The sequence below is a fragment of the Zootoca vivipara genome, chromosome 12 (genome assembly GCF_963506605.1).
Source record: "Zootoca vivipara chromosome 12, rZooViv1.1, whole genome shotgun sequence".
Lineage (NCBI taxonomy): Eukaryota > Metazoa > Chordata > Lepidosauria > Squamata > Lacertidae > Zootoca > Zootoca vivipara.
In genome coordinates this window covers 30,514,288-30,532,777 of record NC_083287.1, presented here as the reverse complement: position 1 = coordinate 30,532,777, position 18,490 = coordinate 30,514,288, and the positions used below count along the sequence as shown (strand labels likewise).

Genomic DNA, 18,490 nt, shown 5'->3' with positions numbered 1-18,490 from the left:
CCTTTGAAACGTGCATGGCCTTGACACTGAAATTTGTGGGTGCTCGGGCACCCGGCACCTATAACTCCAACTCCCATCATCTCTACGGTGGCAGCCGTTGGTTCCTACCGATGGAGGGCAACCATCAATGCCCAGTTCTCTCCACATCACCCCACCCAGCTCCATCCCCATCTTGGTGAGAAGTGTCAACATCAAGAGTGCTACTCACGCCAGTTGTTGAAATGGTATGGAAGGCAATGCAACCACAAGGTTGACCAGGAACTGCTGCAATGATTCCTTAAATCATAGCAGGTAGGGGTGCGGATGCTATCACAGTCATACAAGACACTGCTGGAAGCCACGCTTTTATGCAGAGGATCATGTTACATGTATAGCATCTAGATCAAGGGAAGTAATAGTACCACTGTATTCTGCTCTGGTCAGACCTCACCTGGAGTACTGTGTCCAGTTCTGGGCACCACAGTTCAAGGAGGATACTGACAAGCTGGAACGTGTCCAGAGGAGGACAACGAAAATGGTCAAAGGCCTGGAAACGATGCCTTATGAGGAACGGCTTAGGGAGCTGGGTATGTTTGGCCTGGAGAAGAGAAGGTTAAGGGGTGATATGATAGCCATGTTCAAATATATAAAAGGATGTCATATAGAGGAGGGAGAAAGGTTGTTTTCTGCTGCTCCAGAGAAGCGGACACGGAGCAATGGATTCAAACTACAAGTAAGAAGATTCCACCTAAACATTAGGAAGAACTTCCTGACAGTAAGAGCTGTTTGGCAGTGGAATTTGCTACCAAGGAGTGTGGTGGAGTCTCCTTCTTTCGAGGTCTATAGGCAGAGGCTTGACAGGCATATGTCAAGAATGCTTTGATGGTGTTCCCTGCTTGGCAGGGGGTTGGACTGGATGACCCTTGTGGTCTCTTCCAACTCTATGATTCTATAATTCTATCTTTCCAAGGGTTTAACAAGCATACAGAGATGTCAATGGCTTGGGACACACATGAACGAGACCTGAATATAAGCAAACCCCTCTTCCTTGCTTACCCTATACTTGGATCCAGGAAAACAAAACCAGCACCAAAATCACCATCAGGATGAGTCCACCCCTAAGCAGCCTCAGCCCAGTATACCTGAAGGGTTGTCTCCACCCCCATCGTTCAGCCCGGACACTGAAGTTCAGCTCCGAGGGCCTTCTGGGAGGTCCCTCACTGCAAAAGCTACAGGGAACAAGGCAGAGGGTCTTTTCGGTGGTGGCACCAGCCCTGTAAAGCACCCTCCCATCAAATGTCAAGGAAATAAACAACTATCTGAAGGCTGCCCTGTTTAGGGAAGTTTTTAATGTTTTAAATGATGTTTTATCATGGGGAAACCCAGCCAGATGGGCAGGGTATAAATAATAAATTAATATTATTATTTATTATATTTTGCTGCATGGGCCAGAGAAGAAAGTGATCCCCGCTCCCCGCCCCATCCAATTCCAAATCAAGGTACGTTAATACCCAATAACCATCAAGTTATTTCCTCCACAGAGGCAGAATAAATCCACAAGGGCCTCTTCCCAGGAAGTAAGAAAAGCAGAGTCGGTGAGCGGTCCCACAGGTTTTAATAATTACTTTGGAGTGTATTAGCTGTAAAATGCAGCTTAAGCAGAAACAGAAACTCTTGGGTTTTTTGCCGTCAATTAAATCAGTAGTACAGTCCCATTTTATCCCAATTTGCACATTGCTTTATTTTTTATTTTTAAAAAAAACTTTGGGTTTTTTGCTTTCTCTTTTAGGCTAAGGACAATTATAGGCTCAGAAGCCACCACCCGCAGAGCAACTTCAAAACAGGTTAGAAATGTCTATTCTTTCGTAGCCGATTTGTAATGTTTCAAAGTGCGAGCAGATGGATCTGTGGCCTTGATCCACTTCGGCATCCAGTAGTGAGGGAGCCAATCGGAGCGGCCTGGAAAATGCTTCTCGAAGATCTGGCGGTAGTAATAGCCTTCTTTTGTTTTAGGGGGGTTGAAGGGGAATTTCTCCGCCGCCTTCTCCAGCAGAAGATCATCAACCTATGGGCACAAAAGGGAAAGAAAATGGAAACCGTGAGAACTGCAAACATAAATCCCAGTTTTTGACTAGCTATCCAAGTTTATGACTCCACCTGCCCAAATCAGTCCATGTCTTCCTGGCAGATGTTACATATTTTGGAAAATCTGCTTGTTTTAAAATGCATTTGGACACCTCTGAAGGTATTGTAACTCAATTTTGCATGAGGGATTCCCGAGATCAAGGAGTAGGCTTTCGCCTACAGGTGAAACTCGGAAAATTAGAATATCGTCAAAAAGTGCATTTATTTCAGTAATGCAACTTAAAAGGTGAAACCAATATATGAGATAGATGCATGACATGCAAAGCAAGATATGTCAAGCCTTTATTTGTTGCTATTGTAATTATTTGTCGTTAGGCGTGTCAATTATAAATGGAATGTAATTAATGAAATGTAATAGCGATGTTTATTTTTGTATTATTGTAACTATTATATTCCTGCGTATAAGACTACTTTTTAACCCAGGGAAATCTTCTCAAAAGTCGGGGGTCGTCTTATACGCTGGGTCGTATTTCTTATACGGCAAGTATATCCCAAACTCTATATTTTAACTGGAAAAGTTGGGGGTCGTCTTATACGCCCAGTAGTCTTATACGCCGGAATATACGGGTATTTGTTTTATGACTGTGGAATTTCCAAAAGAAAGCATTTGTAAAAATTAAAAGAAAAATATTAAAACATCAGTCATTAAAAACTTCCCTAAACTTCCCTCAGATGTTTTCTAAACATCAGATAGTTGTCTATCTCTTTGACATCTGATGGGAGGGCGTTCCACAGGGCGGGTGCCACTTCCTTACTGTAAGTTTAAATTAAGTCTGCTGCAACTGGATTTCTTATGGACTCTGCCATTCCTGAATGTATTGGATTTGTGAACATTATGTTCAACTGCTTTCAGTAGCAGTAAAGCTCTGCTGGATGAACTACAATTGCCTCTGGTCTAATTTTTGGCCCCAGAACCACTAACCCAGCTTGGGAGAAGACCCTCTCCGGAGCCAAAAGAGGATGTCGCCTTCAGGCTCCAAAGAGGGTCTCCTCACGAGCTGGAGGCACAGCAGGCTGTTCCCCATTTATGCGGATTTCACTTATGCATGCATGGGGGCATAATGTAACCCCCACATAAATGAAGAGTCACCTGTATAAATATGTGAACTCACCTGAAAGACACACAAAAAAGCAACTTCTATAAGTTTCAGACTTGTAGAAGAATATAAAACATGTAACAGTGTACCTGAGCATCAATATAGTCTTGGAGGATTGAGAACCATGATTTCTTGATAGAAGTTAAGCCATCGCTGAAGGCTTCTTTTGGTCTCCAGAGTATTTCTTTAGGCAATAAGTTGGTATCTTCAAAGGCCTCTCTTAAAAGGTGCTTTTCAATTCCATTCTGTTAAGAGATACCACAAATATCAGCCACCAAAAGACTGGCATTAAAAAATAAAAAAGATTTAGACTAGAAACACAACCCGTTGTTTCAGAAGCAGCTCTGTTAGACCAGGGGTCCCCAAACTTACAGCAAACGCTATTTCTGGCACACAGTTATAGCAAACGCCATTTCTGGCACACTCCCGACCTGGAAAGCACCGGAAATAGCTTGTGCGCATGTGCAGAAGCCTCCTCCGACCAGGAAGTACACTGGAAATGACGCGTGCGCGTGCGCACAAGCTATTTCCGTCGCTTTTCCGGGTCAGAAGTCGGCAGCCGCGCTGCACCAGTAAGAGCGGGCAGCGGCAGCAGGTGGCGGGGGTCCCCGGGGCCGCATAAAAGAGCTTCGGGGGCCGTATGTGGCCCCCGGGCCGTAGTCTGGGGACCCCTGTGTTAGACAGTGCCAGACACAACACAGCATTTTAAGAATGAAGTTAGAGAGGTAAATGCCAAAGTCAATCATACGCTGGAATTCTAAATAGATCTCCCAGGTGAGACTCAACCTTTCATCAATGAGCCCACTGTTGATCATAGCCTAAGCCTGAACTTCTAAACATGCTTAATTAGGAAGGAGCCTGGTTGAATTTAATAGGGCTAACCTCTCAGTAAACCTGTCTGGGATTACAGTATAAATTTCCTAGTTGGGTTATATGTGCATAATTTACCTTTGGTGTTCTGAGTTCTGCTGGCAAAGACAGGTAATAAGCAGTAAACTGGTGGTCCAAAAATGGAACTCTCATTTCCAGACTGAAAAAGAGAAAACATCAATAGCTACTTATTAAACTTATAAGTAGATGTTTTTGTATGAAAATATATCAGAGACTTACAGTAATAACTAAGAAATCCTAAAGCCGTTTGTAGTCAGACACTTGCAGAGCTCTAAATGCAATATTTTTCCTTGTACGACATCAACACATTTCAAAAGCTTCTCACTGTGCTATGTTATAGACAGCGCCACCTACTGGACAACAGGTTCTCTCGTCCCTTTCTCATAAAACCCCCCAAACCACCATAGAAAATCAGTGTTAAAGAACTGGTTTCGATTTAACTTTAAATAGGGATCGTAGGGTTTTTTGGGTTCCTCCTGGAGACTCGTTGCAGATTACTGAAAAACTAAAAGGTACCCAAGTTTGATGCCTACCTTTAGAAGCAATGGCAATGTATTTTTACTTTTGCCCCATTGACACCGCAATATAGTGTTACAAAGCAGAATTACCCATGGGCAGCTGTTGTCCTGTCCGCACGGAGGACGTCAAAGAGGTAGAGTTCTCGGAGGAGCCTCTCGCTTTCCTCTGCAGCTTCTCCTGGGGTGGGTGCCTGCATCAAGGACACAGGAGAAAGATGACCTTCCTGGGCAAGTAACTTGGGCTAACACATGCAAACATAAATGGAGGACAGGACACAGGGCTGCAGCATCCATTTAAAACACAAAGAATCCTGGAAACTATAATTTACCCTGCACAGAGCTACAATTCCCAGCACCCTTAACAGACTACAGTCCCCAGAATTCTTTGGGGGAAAGTTACGTGCTTTAAATGGATGCTATGGATGTGACTTCGGTAGCACAGAAGTTGCCTTGTATGCAGAAGGCTCCAGATCCAATCCCTGGCATTTTCAGGCAGAGCTAGGAGAGAACCTGGCAGAGAGCTGGTGCCAGTCCGTGTACACCTGTGTTTTCCCAAACTTGGGTCTCCAGCTGTTTTTGGACTACAACTCCCGTCATCCCTAGCAGGGCCTTCTCTGCAGTGGCTCCCCGTCTGTGGAATGCTCTCCCCAGGGAAGTTCACCAGGCGCCTTCATTATACACCTTCAGGTGCCAGGCAAAAACGTTCCTTTTTAACCCGGCCTTTGGTTGATCTGATTTACATCCTATGCCCTTTTTAAAAAGGGGGGGGAAGGCTACTGGGTTGTTGTTTTTATTTTTATTATGTATTTTGTGGTTTTATATCTTGGTTTTATTCTGTGAACCTCCCTGAGACCCCCAGGTATAGGGCAGTATATAAATTCAACAAAAAAAATAAAAATGGGAATTGTAGTCCCCAAACTGCGGGAGACCCAAGTTTGGGAAACACTGGTATGGAGAATACCGGGCTTGACCAATGGGCTGATGTGGTATAAGGCAGCTTGCTATGTTCCTATGCTTCCTAGCACAGGAAAGAGGAAAAACGTCATTGGTGCTCAAAGGACTAATTCATCCATTTCAAGGAAGAACACGGCCGCCACTTCCCTGTGGTTCCATCTTGCTTCAGTAACAGCTGACCTGGAAATTTTGGTGATGTCTCCAATGATGGCTTTGCACTAGCAAGGAAGTGCTTCCGCTCTAAGCCCATCCTTCCCAAGCCACTGCAGCTCTCTGCACCACCAAAAAATGCTGTTCGGAGATGACAAAGTGACCCTCTAGAACAGGCATCCCCAAACTGCAGCCCTCCAGATGTTTTGACCTACAACTCCCATGATCCCTAGCTAAGAGGACCAGTGGTCAGGGATGATGGGAATTGCAGTCCCAAAACAGCTGGAGGGCCGAGTTTCGGGATGCCTGCTCTAGAACAGTATGGGGTGCAATGCGGCAGTAGGTATGGCTACTAGCTAACAAGGGCTGCCCTGCCAGCCATGAAGCAGAAGTGTTTTTCTGCTAGTGCAAATAGACCCCCGAACTTAATAATATTAGACAAGCCTGTTCTCACAGTGGTCAACCAGGCAAACTGGCAAGCAGGACACAAGAGCACTCTCCCCTCCTAGAATCATAGAATTGTAGAGTTAGAAGGGACCCTAAGAGTCATCTAGTCCAACCCCCTGCAATGCAGGAATCTCAGTTATAGCACCCTGCAGTTTTATTTGTATGTTGATGGTTGGGGGGGGGGGGTTGAGAGAAGCCCAGCATCCGGAAACATTTTTTTATTTCTCCAAACATGTTCTCTCTTACTGCGCTGTGTTTAGCCGCAGGCAAGAATGAGCATTGTTTGAGAAACATAACAAGCATTTACCTTATGGAAATAGATGTATCCTTGTGTCAACTCATCCGAGCCTTCTCCTGAGAAAATGACGGCGCTGTCCGTTTTCTCCCGGATGTATTTGGAGACCAGATACATGCCTAGTCATGGAGAGACCATTTCAAAAAACAATTGTGTTTGTTTTCCCAAACTATATCCTCAGGCTAAGCGGGCTTCCCCTAACATGCTGCTTAAGCAGTATTGTCTGAAGAAGTGAAAAACCAAAGGCGTTTCAGAGACAAAGACAGGCGTTTGTATCTTTATAAGCTTTACTTTATAAAAGCAATGGAAGGCCCATTCTGGCGGGGCGACATCAGGTGACTGACAGGTGGGAAACTCCATCCATGTGTCAAAATGGGCCTGTAAGGATGGAGGAGGGATATGCTTTGACAGCACCTTCCCCTCAGGGGAAGAAAAAGAAGTGGGGGGGGGGATATCTCTTACCCACTGAAGCTCGTACAGTTGTAATGTCGTAGGTTTCCAAGGAAAGTATAACGTCTTCTAGTACTTGAATCCCTTCTTCAGAATTAAAAATGACCTCGTGATGTTCACTCCCAATGTAAGCTGCTACCTGTTAATAAGGATTTATATTAAGTGAACTGCGAAGCGGCTCAACTGGGTTTCAAGGCCAAAGTTAAGCTGCACCTAGAATGAAGCGGAAGCTTATGGTTAGGCAAGGCAGCACAGTCGTACCTCGGAAGTTGAATGGAATCCATTCCGGAAGTCCGTTAGACTTCCAAAATGTTCAGAAACCAAGGCGTGGCTCCTGATTGGCTGCAGGAAGCTCCTGCAGCCAATCAGAAGCCACGGAAGCCACGTTGGATGTTCGGATTCCAAAGAACGTTCGCAAACTGGAGCACCCACTTCTGGGTTTGTGGCATTCTGGAGCCAAAACGTTCGATACGCAAGGCGTTTGACTTCCAAGGTACGACTGTACACCAATCTATTTATTTCTTTTTTTAAAAAAATCTACATCCCCCAAATAATCTCAAGATCAGGTCAAGAAAAGCTGAATTCTACTATTTTTCTTTTGCAAACCAACCTATTTAATTATGTACAATTTAATTTGCTTCTGGGGTAGAGCAATGAGCTATGCAAAGCGCTGGAGCAAAAAGAAAAGCCCTGTAGGATCCAACCAAAAGGCCTTTGTAGTCCAGCATCCCAGGGTGGCTAACAATATATTTCTGAGAAGCTCACAGGCAGGGCATTAAAGCCACCTTCCTGCGAATGTCATTCCGTGGTATACTGCTTCTGAAGATGGAGGTTTCATGTTTAATTGGCTAGCCTCCACAAATGTGTCTAATTCTCATTTTTAAAAAGACCATCACCGCATCTTGTGGCAGTGAGTTCCATCTGAATGTGTCCAGAGGAGGGCAACCAAAATGGTCAAAGGCCTGGAAACGATGCCTTATGAGGAACGGCTTAGGGAGCTGGGTATGTTTAGCCTGGAGAAGAGAAGGTTAAGGGGTGATACGATAGCCATGTTTAAATATATAAAAGGATGTCATATAGAAGAGGGTGAAAGGTTGTTTTCTGCTGCTCCAGAGAAGCGGACACGGAGCAATGGATTCAAGCTACAAGAAAGAAGATTCCACCTAAACATTAGGAAGAACTTCCTGACAGCAAGAGCTGTTCGACAGTGGAATTTGCTGCCAAGGAGTGTGGTGGAGTCTCCTTCTTTGGAGGTCTTTAAGCGGAGGCTTGATAGCCATCTGCCAGGAATGCTTTGATGGTGTTTCCTGCTTGGCAGAGGGTTGGACTGGATGGCCCTTGTGGTCTCTTCCAACTCTATGATTCTATGATTAAATTATGTATTGTGTGAAGAAGCTCTTTGTTTTGCTTTTCCTGAATCAAACCGTACGAAGGCATGAACAACTTAGGCTCAGGATACCTTAACAACCGCCTTACTCTCATATGTCCCAGGTCTATCACTGAGATCATCTGGGGCAGCACTGTTAGTGAATCACCCATAGATCAGAAGCAGAGCTCACATCAAAAAGGAATCATGCCTTCAGTGTAGCGGGCCACCTTAAGGTCTACAAACCTGCTCGTTTAAAAAAGTCTAGATTCTCAAGATGACATATCCTGTGCTCAGTATCAACTACCACACATTTTGGAAAGTTGTTTGTTTGCCGTGCGTTTAGACACACTTCCAAACATATTGTAACCAACATTTCAATTTGGATCCTGAGATAAAGGAGCATGTTTTCACCTGTGTTTGAGTACAACCGCACACCATTTTGAATCACAATGGCAGACTGAGCCTTTCAAAACTGTGCTGGTTTTAACCACGGGTTTCAAAACTGCACTAATTTATTGGTTTCTTTGATCGGTGCCAGGTATGAGGTTGCTGGTTCTCTACAGAGTGTGATCACAACATACAGGTGAATGTGGAGCATGTGCCTTTTGAACTAAAACAGGACTATACCTTTCTGGCGGCCAGCAGGTCAGGAGCATCTTCCATGCCAATTGCAAAGGTTTGTAACGGGTAGCGAGTGTTTCCTTCTTTCATCAATTTGATTAGCATTGAAGCAACCAAGCTAGAATCCAGGCCGCCTGTCAAAACACCATTAGCAGTTATGCTTAACCAGGAACGTGTAGCTGACATACAAAATGCCCTTGTGAGAAGAGAATATGGACATGCGAATTTTAGGTGGACCACACCAGCAGCAAAGTGTGTCAGTTTGCATTTCTCAGTGCAGAAAGTATTGATCTGATGTGTAGAGATCTTTCCTATTCTACTTAATTCAAGAGGGTTCTGGAAGCTTCTCTGTGGGAAGGAAACAAGCAGAAGGTTCGTGATCTTTAGGTTATTACACTCATACTTCGGGTTAAGTACGCTTCAGGTTGAGTACTCTGCGGACCCGTCTGGAACGGATTAATCCACTTTCCATTACTTTCAATGGGAAAGTTTGCTTCAGGTTAAGTACACTTCAGGTTAAGTAGAGACTTCCGGAACCAATTGTGTACTTAAACAGAGATACCACTGAGGTACATAGTATGCGTAGTGTTAAGGTTTAGTCGTATTATAAGCTATTGTAAGTTTAAGTTAAGTCTGCTGCAACTGGATTTCTTATGTACAGTGCCAATCCTGAATGTATCGGATTTGTGACCATTATTGCTCATTTGCCTTCAGTAGCAGTAAAGCTCTGCTGGATGAAAAACAATTGCCTCTGGTCTATTTTTGGGGAATTCTGCATCGTGTTTAAGTTTTTACTCTGCTAACTATACGTCGCAGTTCTCCTCTGGATCAATATTGAGTAGAATTTCATGGGTGGGGGGGGGGACCATACACCTACAGTAAGAGGACCACACACACTACAAACAGGTTGTGGCTGTATTAGTGAAAGGCAATGGTAATTATGAAAGGCACTATTTTTTTACCTGACAAGAGACAACCAATTCTTCTGTGAGCCATCAAACGTTTTCTGACAGCATTTTCAAACAAAAGCCGAATGTTGCTTTTAACTGTTTCAACATCAAAACCTATCGGGGGGGGGGGGAGAGATTAATTTATTAATACTCCACCTTTTATCCAAGAAGCTTGTGGTGGCATGTAAGTATTCCTCACCCTCTGTTTTTAATTTTCTTACAAGGTAGGTTAAGATGAAAGACAGTCAGTCATTGGCCCAAGGCGAGCTTTCATGGCTGAGCAGGGATTTGAACTCTGGGCTCCCCGATCCTGGACCAAGACCTTATCCATGACACCATGCAGGCTCTCCATACCAGTGATGTGGCACTCAAGAAGTTGCTGGGCTCCAACTCCTATCAGCCTCAGACGTGGCCAAGGGTCAAGGATTACAAGACTTGTAGTCCAACAACATTTGGAGGGTGATGTGTTTCCAAGCCACAGTTCCCTGGGTTTGCACGTCACAGGAACTATGGCTTGTTGAAAGCAGAAGCTTCCAAGCATTTGAACCAGAACTCTACCCACACATTGGCTTTTTGAAATCAGACCGTTTAGACAGAACATAAAGTTGTCCATCAGAAACACATAATTTAATCAAGGTCTGATAATCCGGTATATTCCCCAACAGCAATGTACGAAGCCTCAAGACATCATGTCCCAAGAACAGTAAATTTACACCTTTACTAAGGGAGGAAGAAGACAATTTTAGATTTGCTGTTACCTGAGGGGAGATTTTGTACGGCGCTGTAGGCAGCATGCAGAGGTTCATCTTTAGGGCTGTGAAACTTCACCACTTCCACCGATGCAACTTTGCCATTTGGCTTTAAATCCAACACTTCATAGTGTCCTGGAGGGAAAGGGTCCACTCTGGGATCAAGGGACATGCTGTGCTTCAAGTTGATAAGGCCTAAATATGTAAAACAAGGCATTGTGGGGCACAGGGGGAGAGAAGGCAGAAGAGGTGTTAGCTTTTGCCCATGTAAAATATGCACTGTCAAAGCATCAGAAATTTTCAGAACAGTAACAACTACAGCACTATAAGAAACATAGCAAATCTAATCCTGGGCTAGCACAAGGTTAGGAAAAAGATATATAGGGAGACAGTAGCTTTCAACCTTTGCAAATAGAGGAGCCACTTACAAAACCAAACGGCAACACACCCACACCCCTATCTATATCTAATCTATATCTATATCTAATCTATATCTATCTAATATAACATAACATGAGAGTGTGCGTGATTATGGGAATTGTAATCTAAAACATCTGGAGGGCACCAGGGTTTATTACACATATACCCCTTTCTACTCTTTCGACATGGCCAGATGCAGATTACTTATATCTACAGTGGTACCTCGGTTTAAGTACACAATTGGTTCCGGAAGTCTGTACTTAACCTGAAGCGTACTTAACCTGAAGCGAACTTTCCCATTGAAAGTAATGGAAAGTGGATTAATCCGTTCCAGACGGGTCCGCGGAGTACTTAAACTGTAAGTACTCAAACCGAAGCGTACTTAAACCGAGGTATGACTGTATTCTAACCAGCTGTATAGAAAAGGAAAGTAGCTGCAGTTTCAAAACTTATCAAGTAACTCAGCGGCACTGTCGTTCTAAGGATGACTCTGGCGCCTTGCCACTAAAATGTCAACTTACAACGGGAAAACGTGCAAAGCAAAAGGAGGGCACACAAATTTGTCGTTTTTGTTTGTCTATCAATAAAGGAGACGAGTATACATATCAGCACGGTGACTCTAGTAAATGCAAATGTCTTTCTCTCTTGCCTGACCTCGAATCTAAACAAACCCTGCACACATCCGACCTGCTGAGAGCCCTGCTGGGGAAAGCCCATGCCTGAGGCACTATCACTGCCAGGAAGTGAATCAGCACTCATTAGTCAAGGCTTCAGTGTTGCTAGGTTCCAACTCCCATCATTCCGACCACTGGCCATGCTGGCTGGGAGCTGATGGGGTTCAACAGCATCTTCCCCACCCCCAGTTTAGGAGTTAGAGCCCCTCACTGCACCTTTGTACACAGTACCCTCTGAACTCACCATCTTTGCAGAGAAACAAAACCCAGTGACACACAAGCTGAAATTAGGGTTGCCAGACTCAATAGAGGACAGGACTTCTGTGCCTTTAATTGCCCTGCTCTCTTTTGAGTCTGGAAACCTTAAAGAGAAACCAGCAGACTCTTTGTTTAATTTCCAAGCAGAGGGTCTGCTGATTTCGCTTTAAGGTTTCGAGACTCAAAAGAGATCAGGGCAATGAAAGGCACAGAAGTCCTGTCCTCTATTGAGTCTGGCAACCCTAGCTGAAATGCATCAGTCCCTCAGTATACTAGATACCTCTGTCTCATGTTCTATTTTTTTAAAAAAAAAACATACCTCCACTTTCTTCATGTGACCTGAACCAGAAGGAGTTACTTCCCCAAATATTTGTGGTTCAGCCCTCGCCTAGATGGTGCCAATTCAAGTCGGCATGGCTTCCCTTTCGTCTTTGTTGTTTTCATACTCTGATCAACTGGAGCTCCACAAGAGGCACACAGCTCCCTTTGTCACAACAATAGTTCCGTGCAATGCAGGGCTCAGGGGTATTTACAATGGCCCAGCCTCCGCTCATTGTGTTTCCTCTGGTTGCTTGCTGGCAACAAGAGGCACCTTGTTATCCATATGAGACAGGGGGGTGATTCCCCAAGAGTCCCCAGTAACACCCCCCCCTCTCCTTCCATTGCCCTGGTTTTGAGGACAACCTCCTCAACAGGCACCGCTTGCTCAAGAAGAGCTGCTCTCTGCTTTTCCTGCTTTAGAATAGCTCACCCTTGTGCTTCAGATTTTCTCTTTCTCCCTTCAGCTCTGATGCAGATACCCCTGCTGCTTCTCAGCAAGGAAATGCAACACATAATAAATAATAATAATAATAATAATAATAATAATTTATTATTTCCCCAGCCACTCTGGGAGGCGCCCAACCGAACATTAAAAACTTCCCTAAACAGGGCTGTCTTCAGATGTCTTCTAAAAGTAAAATAGTTGCTTATTTCCTTGACATCTGCTGGGAGGGCGTTCCACAGGGCGGGTGCTACTACCGAGAAGGCCCTCTGCCTGGTTCCCTGTAACTTTGCTTCTCGCGGTGAGAGAGCTGCCAGAAGACCCTCAGAGCTGGACCTCATTGTCCGGGCTGAACAATGGGGGTGGAGACGCTCCTTCAGGTATACAGGACCGAGGCCGTTTAGGGCTTTAAAGGTCAGTACCAACACTTTGAATTGTGCTCGGAAACGTACTGGGAGCCAATGCAGATCTCTCAGGACCAGTGTTATATGGTCTCAGCGGCCCCTCCCAGTCAACAGTCTAGCTGCTACATTGTGGATTAATTGCAGTTTCCGAGTCACCTTCAAAGGTAGCCCCACGTAGAGTGCATTGCAGTAGTCCAAGCAGGAGATAACTAGAGCATGCACCACTCTGTCGAGACAATCTGCAGGCAGGTAGGGTCTCAGCCTGCATACCAGATGGAGCTGGTAGATAGCTGCCCTGGACACAGAATTAACCTGCGCCTCCATGGACAGCTGTGAGTCCAAAATGACTCCCCTCTCTAAACATTCTAACTCCCCTCTCTAAATTGGCCCTGCCATGCAGCCTCCCTCCTCAAGGAATTCCTCCTGCCTCTACTGCCCCTTCAGTTTAAGCAGACAATTGCTGGGCCAGCTTGACAACTGCCCGAGCAAACTATCTCTTATTGTTTTAACAAACTGCATACTAACAAATCTTGCTTGTTCACAATAAACTGTACACTCTTTGATGCCATAAAATGAACATATATATTTTCCTTTTATTAGTAGTAGAAGCTCAATTCAGTTTGCTACAGGTATAACGCTCAAGCACAGAGAGATCTCTATAGAACCAGGGTAGGGAAAGTTTTGGCCTTTCAGATGTTGCTGAACTACAGGTCCCATCTGCCTCAGCAAGTGTGGCCAAAGGCCAGGGATGATGAAAGCTGTAGTTCAGCAACATCTGGAGGGCCAAAGGTTCCCCACACCTGCTGCAGATTATAGCAAAACTTAACTCCATCCTCTGCGGTGTGTGTGCATGGATACTCTGTGTGCTAGGCTAGTACAGGCAAGAGGAGGCTTCTGAGTAACTCCTTATCTCTGTCTAGACGTATCCCTGAGTCAATAAGTGAAGCATGTAGGTGTGGTGCTGGACAGAGAGATGGGTCTTCCATTATTTATACTGCTTAGTGTGAAAATGCATACACACCATAAAGAATTTGAGGAACTGGGGCAGAGGGAGACAGAGAGCGAAAACTGGTCTGGAAGCCATTACACCCATCTTAAACTTGATCACATCCTATATATTTCTATCGTGGGATAAAACAACAAACAAACAAACAGAGAAAGCTAAGGTGCGCACCAAAACAAGGCACCAAATAATTACTGCAAGTACTTTCAAAAACACACTGATTTTCTGGGATGGGTTTGCCTTCTGCTGAAAGCTGTCACAAATTTGGTTACAGCAAGGTGCCAAGTAGACACTCTCTACTTCATTCAGGGCAAACATACTTTCATAAAAGTGAGATGAAGCAACATCTTTCAGAAAGAGAAGAGATTAAACAATTAGGTCTATTGTGGCGGGATCAAGAAATATCTGTACCACATGAAGGCAATTTCAAAAGAGATTCAGAGTTTGAGGTTACCTTTGGCCTCGGAGCAGACACCCAGGAATCCATCATCTGTTAGGACCTTGAACAACGGTCTCACCCCGTATGTATCTCTTCCCAGAAACACTTTTCTATTTGCTGTGTCAAGCAAAATGAATGCAAACACACCATCTAGCAGGGAGGCTGTTTGCTCTATTCCTCCCTTGTTGTAAAGATGAAGGATTACTTCTCCATCAACCAAGGTCTGGTAATCAAATTCAAACTTCTTTTGCAGCTACAAAAGAGAAAGAAATGAGTATTTTTAAGAATGAAACCAATTCATATTGTCAGGCACACATGAAAGGAAGGCATCTTTACATCCTAAAAAGGCAATAATTATACATTAACGTTCAAATGCCGTAGATTAGTTTTGTCAGTAAGTGCCGGAAAGATGTACAGTTGTCTCTTCAGCATGCAATTTCACCATCTGAATGATTCAAAAAGTAAAGTAGGGGCTGCTGTCTCAGGATACCCAATCTCATGAATTAAGCTCGGGATAAAGTTCTTTCCCCTCATCCTACACCTTTCACGACAAAATGCTTTGAATATGCTCAGAGAAGTGTACTTTTGAGGCTTAAAAAGGAGGAATCCTATCAAATATTTTTACTGAGCATTTTAAACATGGAGCAGCCAAAGCAAAAATATTTTGTTGCACAAACTTATATTTTTATTTATTATTATATCTGTATGCCACCTTGCTTCCAAGAACCTCAAAACAGCAAATATGGTTCTTCTGCCCCCTACCATTCCATTTTGCCCTCATAATAACCCAGTTACTGAAAGACAATAACTGGCCCAAGGTAACTACTGAGCTTCATGACTAAGTGGGGATTTAAACTCTGGTCTCCCAGGTCCAAGTGCAACACCCTAACTGCTGCATCACATGAATGATGCTTCTGTACTAACACTTTAAAGGTAAAGGTAAAGGGACCCCTGACCATTAGGTCCAGTCATGACCGACTCTGGGGTTGTGGCGCTCATTATTGACAAAGCCGCTTCTGGCAAACCAGAGCAGCGCACGGAAACGCCGTTTACCTTCCCGCTTGGAGCGGTACCTATTTATCTACTTGTGCTTTGCACTAACGCTTTACAGTTACTTAAAATGGCCACCCCAAATTCCCAAACAGAGGGGGGGGGGTTTGTTTGTAAACAATTTTTATTTACATGCTGCATTTTGGGTGGTCCTTCCAAAGCAGCTTACAAAAACTCATTATAACAACAAAGAAATGTTTTGAACATGCAAAGCTAGCTCTAAAGAGATCATTGAAGCAAGCATAGCTTATAACCAGTGTTGAGATGGTTGTTGTCGTTTACCTTTTTGAAGTTATAGATTTCTCCATTGTAACACAGCCACAAGTAAGGGAATTTCTTCACCCGTATGGGTTGCATTCCATAGAGCTGGTCAACAATCGCAAGACGGTGGAAGCCGAAACAGCAGTTGGTGAATCCATTGACGTTCTCAAACCGAAATGCATCTGGACCTCTGTGGGCTATTTTCATAGCACAAAGACATTGAGCGGAGAGGCATTCATCACTTCCAAAAAGGGCCCAAATGCCACACATGGTGGTATCTGCTCAAGGCTGTTGGGAAAAAGTAGCAAAGTTCCTGAGTTCGGTTGCAGCCAATGATCTCCAGAGCAAGGTGGGTGGCACAATGTTCTGCCCAATGGCTGCCCTGCCTTCTGGACAAGCTTCCAGGTGCTTTGTGCCAGTGACGGGAAGCACCAGAGGCAAGAGACGCAGAACAATAAATGTCCTTCATCCAGGAAAGCAAGATTCATGGACACTTGCCAGCTAGGCCAATAGAAAACACTTGGAGGGTCTGAAAGTATTACACAACTATTCACACTGTCCAAAGTTTTACTCTTCAGACAATGAAGGGTGATAGCCAGCATTTAACCATACTCAGAATAGACCCACGCAAAGTATGACTAGCACTAGGTATATCACTTTGTAACTCCAGTCTGGGAGTATGTTCCACTGAAGTCAATGGGACTGACTACTGGGGCAGTTTGTAAGTTTTACTCAGAGCCGGCCCACTGAAATTAATGAACGTGACTAACTTAGGTCCATTGCTTTCAACTCTGAATAAAGCTTAGTTGAATACCACCCACACTGTGTTTATAGGATTGCACTGTTAAATGGAATATCACACATCATCTTAAATAAATAATAATAATTATGCTAAGGACTTGGTCGGCAGTGAATGACAAGATTTGGAATACATCTTAATTTTTGAAGACAAAAAAAGATAAGAGAACATCCCTAGGACAGACTTCTACACTCTTATTCTTTATACTCTTTCCCCAAACTACCGAGAAAAGATTCTACTGTAGTCATTTTGCAGTTCAGCACATATTACTCATAGAAGTTGAGAAAGGGCTCTTCCTGGTGTTGTTTGACTACAACTCCCATCAGCCTTGGCCACCCAGGGATGATTACAGCTGTCCTCCAACAACATATGGAGGACCAGGTTAGTTATAACTCTCTCTAACATAATCGGGGGGGGGCACTCCTTTTTCTTTTTGCCTGCCTGGCAACATACCCAAGTACCTGTAAGAACTGCATGACAACCAGACATTCAACAGATGCAGCTAACTAAATAGTCCCAAATGTTGCAACCTTTTCTGTCAAGTTGCTTGGTTGTCCTTTTCTGAACCTTGCCAACTCCGCAAGGGAGCAGAAGAGACCACAGACCGCACAAATAATTGCAAACGTGCTCAGATCGGTATAACGGCATTATGACACGCCCCACAAACGAGTTTTCTGACGACCCCTAAGCATAGAACCTGCCTCCTTCTCCTCCCTCCCCCCCTCAATAATAGCTACCACACACTCCGTCTGAATGCTGGATCTCGCCCTGCCACGCACCTGTTCGAGGCACCTGAGCTCTTTTTGCAGAAAGTGTGCCGGGGGCGGGCGCGTGGGGTGGGATACCAGATACAAGCCGGACATCAAGAAAGTATAGCCTCGCTCGTTACCTTTCGGTGATCCTGCACCGGGAAATGAAATGACACCTCCGCAGCAGGCCAGAAGAGATTGCAACCACCGGCCAGCTCCGCCGCTGAACCTCGTGCTGCCCGCTTAGGACTTAAACGGGAAGGAGGCAAGCGGAAGCCGCCCGCTGCCTGCGCCGGCCTCGTGTAACACGGAGGCGGATTTCATCAGCCCCGCGCTACGCCCCGCCTCCTGCTTGGGCTTCCCGGTCCCGCTGGGCGGAGGCGATTCAGATCAGTCTGGGCGGGTTGGCTAGCGGCGTGTCAACGGGGTGGCCTCCCGCTATTATTATTACCTGTAGCTTTTTCGTCCCGCTCTTTTCACGAGGCTGTGAAACCACCCAGTTTTGCCACCCCGCACAACAACCCTGAGAGGTTGGCAGTGCCGGATTTGCGTATAAGCTAAACAAGCTATAGCTTAGGGCCCCACTCTCTTTGCCCCCCCAAAAAAAAAAATTGTAAAGAAAAAAACCCTGGATGTACATTTCCAAAATATAAGATAAAATACAAATGAAATGAAACCTACATATTGTACAGCAACAGTGTTTTGTGTTGTGTAGGCTCCTGTGATGTAAGTAATGGGCCCTGCCTGCTAGCCTGCTCCCTAAAATATCACTGGTTTGCTCATTTCTGTATATAGGGTGCCTACATTCTTCTTAACTGTATTTCAGTTCAAAAATTACTTTGATAAAATACATATTTTGTTATGTGCAAATGGCTTTAGGTCCATAAATTACAATAGAGCATATATTCAACACAAAAAAACAGTGACAATTTGTTGTTGACAAAGGACAGCTGGACATATAAAGGGCCCCATTACCTTCAGTAGCTTAGGGCCTCATCAAACCTAAATCTGGCCCTGGAGGTTGGTCAGGGAGAGAAAGTCATGGATACTGATTT

At 44.5% G+C, this 18,490-nt stretch overlaps 1 protein-coding gene across 2 annotated transcripts; it reads right to left on the bottom strand.

The window, feature by feature from the left end:
- Positions 1-1,575: 1,575 nt before the first annotated feature.
- ASNS (asparagine synthetase (glutamine-hydrolyzing)) lies at positions 1,576-17,741 on the bottom strand. 2 transcript variants are annotated; one of them, XM_035129987.2, is made up of 12 exons: positions 17,576-17,741; positions 15,909-16,175; positions 14,592-14,829; positions 10,625-10,810; positions 9,879-9,980; positions 8,923-9,050; positions 6,939-7,065; positions 6,489-6,595; positions 4,721-4,821; positions 4,170-4,251; positions 3,311-3,466; positions 1,576-2,044 (listed from the first exon to the last, which is right to left on the bottom strand). In XM_035129987.2, the coding sequence occupies exons 2-12, from the start codon at positions 16,155-16,157 to the stop codon at positions 1,835-1,837; spliced, it is 1,686 nt and encodes a 561-aa protein (XP_034985878.1). In that variant the 5' UTR covers positions 16,158-16,175; positions 17,576-17,741; the 3' UTR covers positions 1,576-1,834. The 2 variants fall into 2 exon arrangements, with proteins under 2 accessions (XP_034985878.1, XP_034985879.1); XM_035129988.2 differs by lacking the exon at positions 17,576-17,741 and adding an exon at positions 17,466-17,488.
- Positions 17,742-18,490: the final 749 nt, after the last annotated feature.

Coding starts and splice junctions, on each gene's coding strand:
- ASNS (XM_035129987.2), bottom strand. CDS start 16,157: ATGTGTGGCATTTGGGCCCTTTTTGGAAGTGATGAATGCCTCTCCGCT. Junction 9,051..9,878: donor AATTGGTTGTCTCTTGTCAG/GTAAAAAAATAG, acceptor GTGTTTTGACAG/GCGGCCTGGATTCTAGCTTG. Junction 6,596..6,938: donor AACTGTACGAGCTTCAGTGG/GTAAGAGATATC, acceptor CTCCATGACTAG/GCATGTATCTGGTCTCCAAA.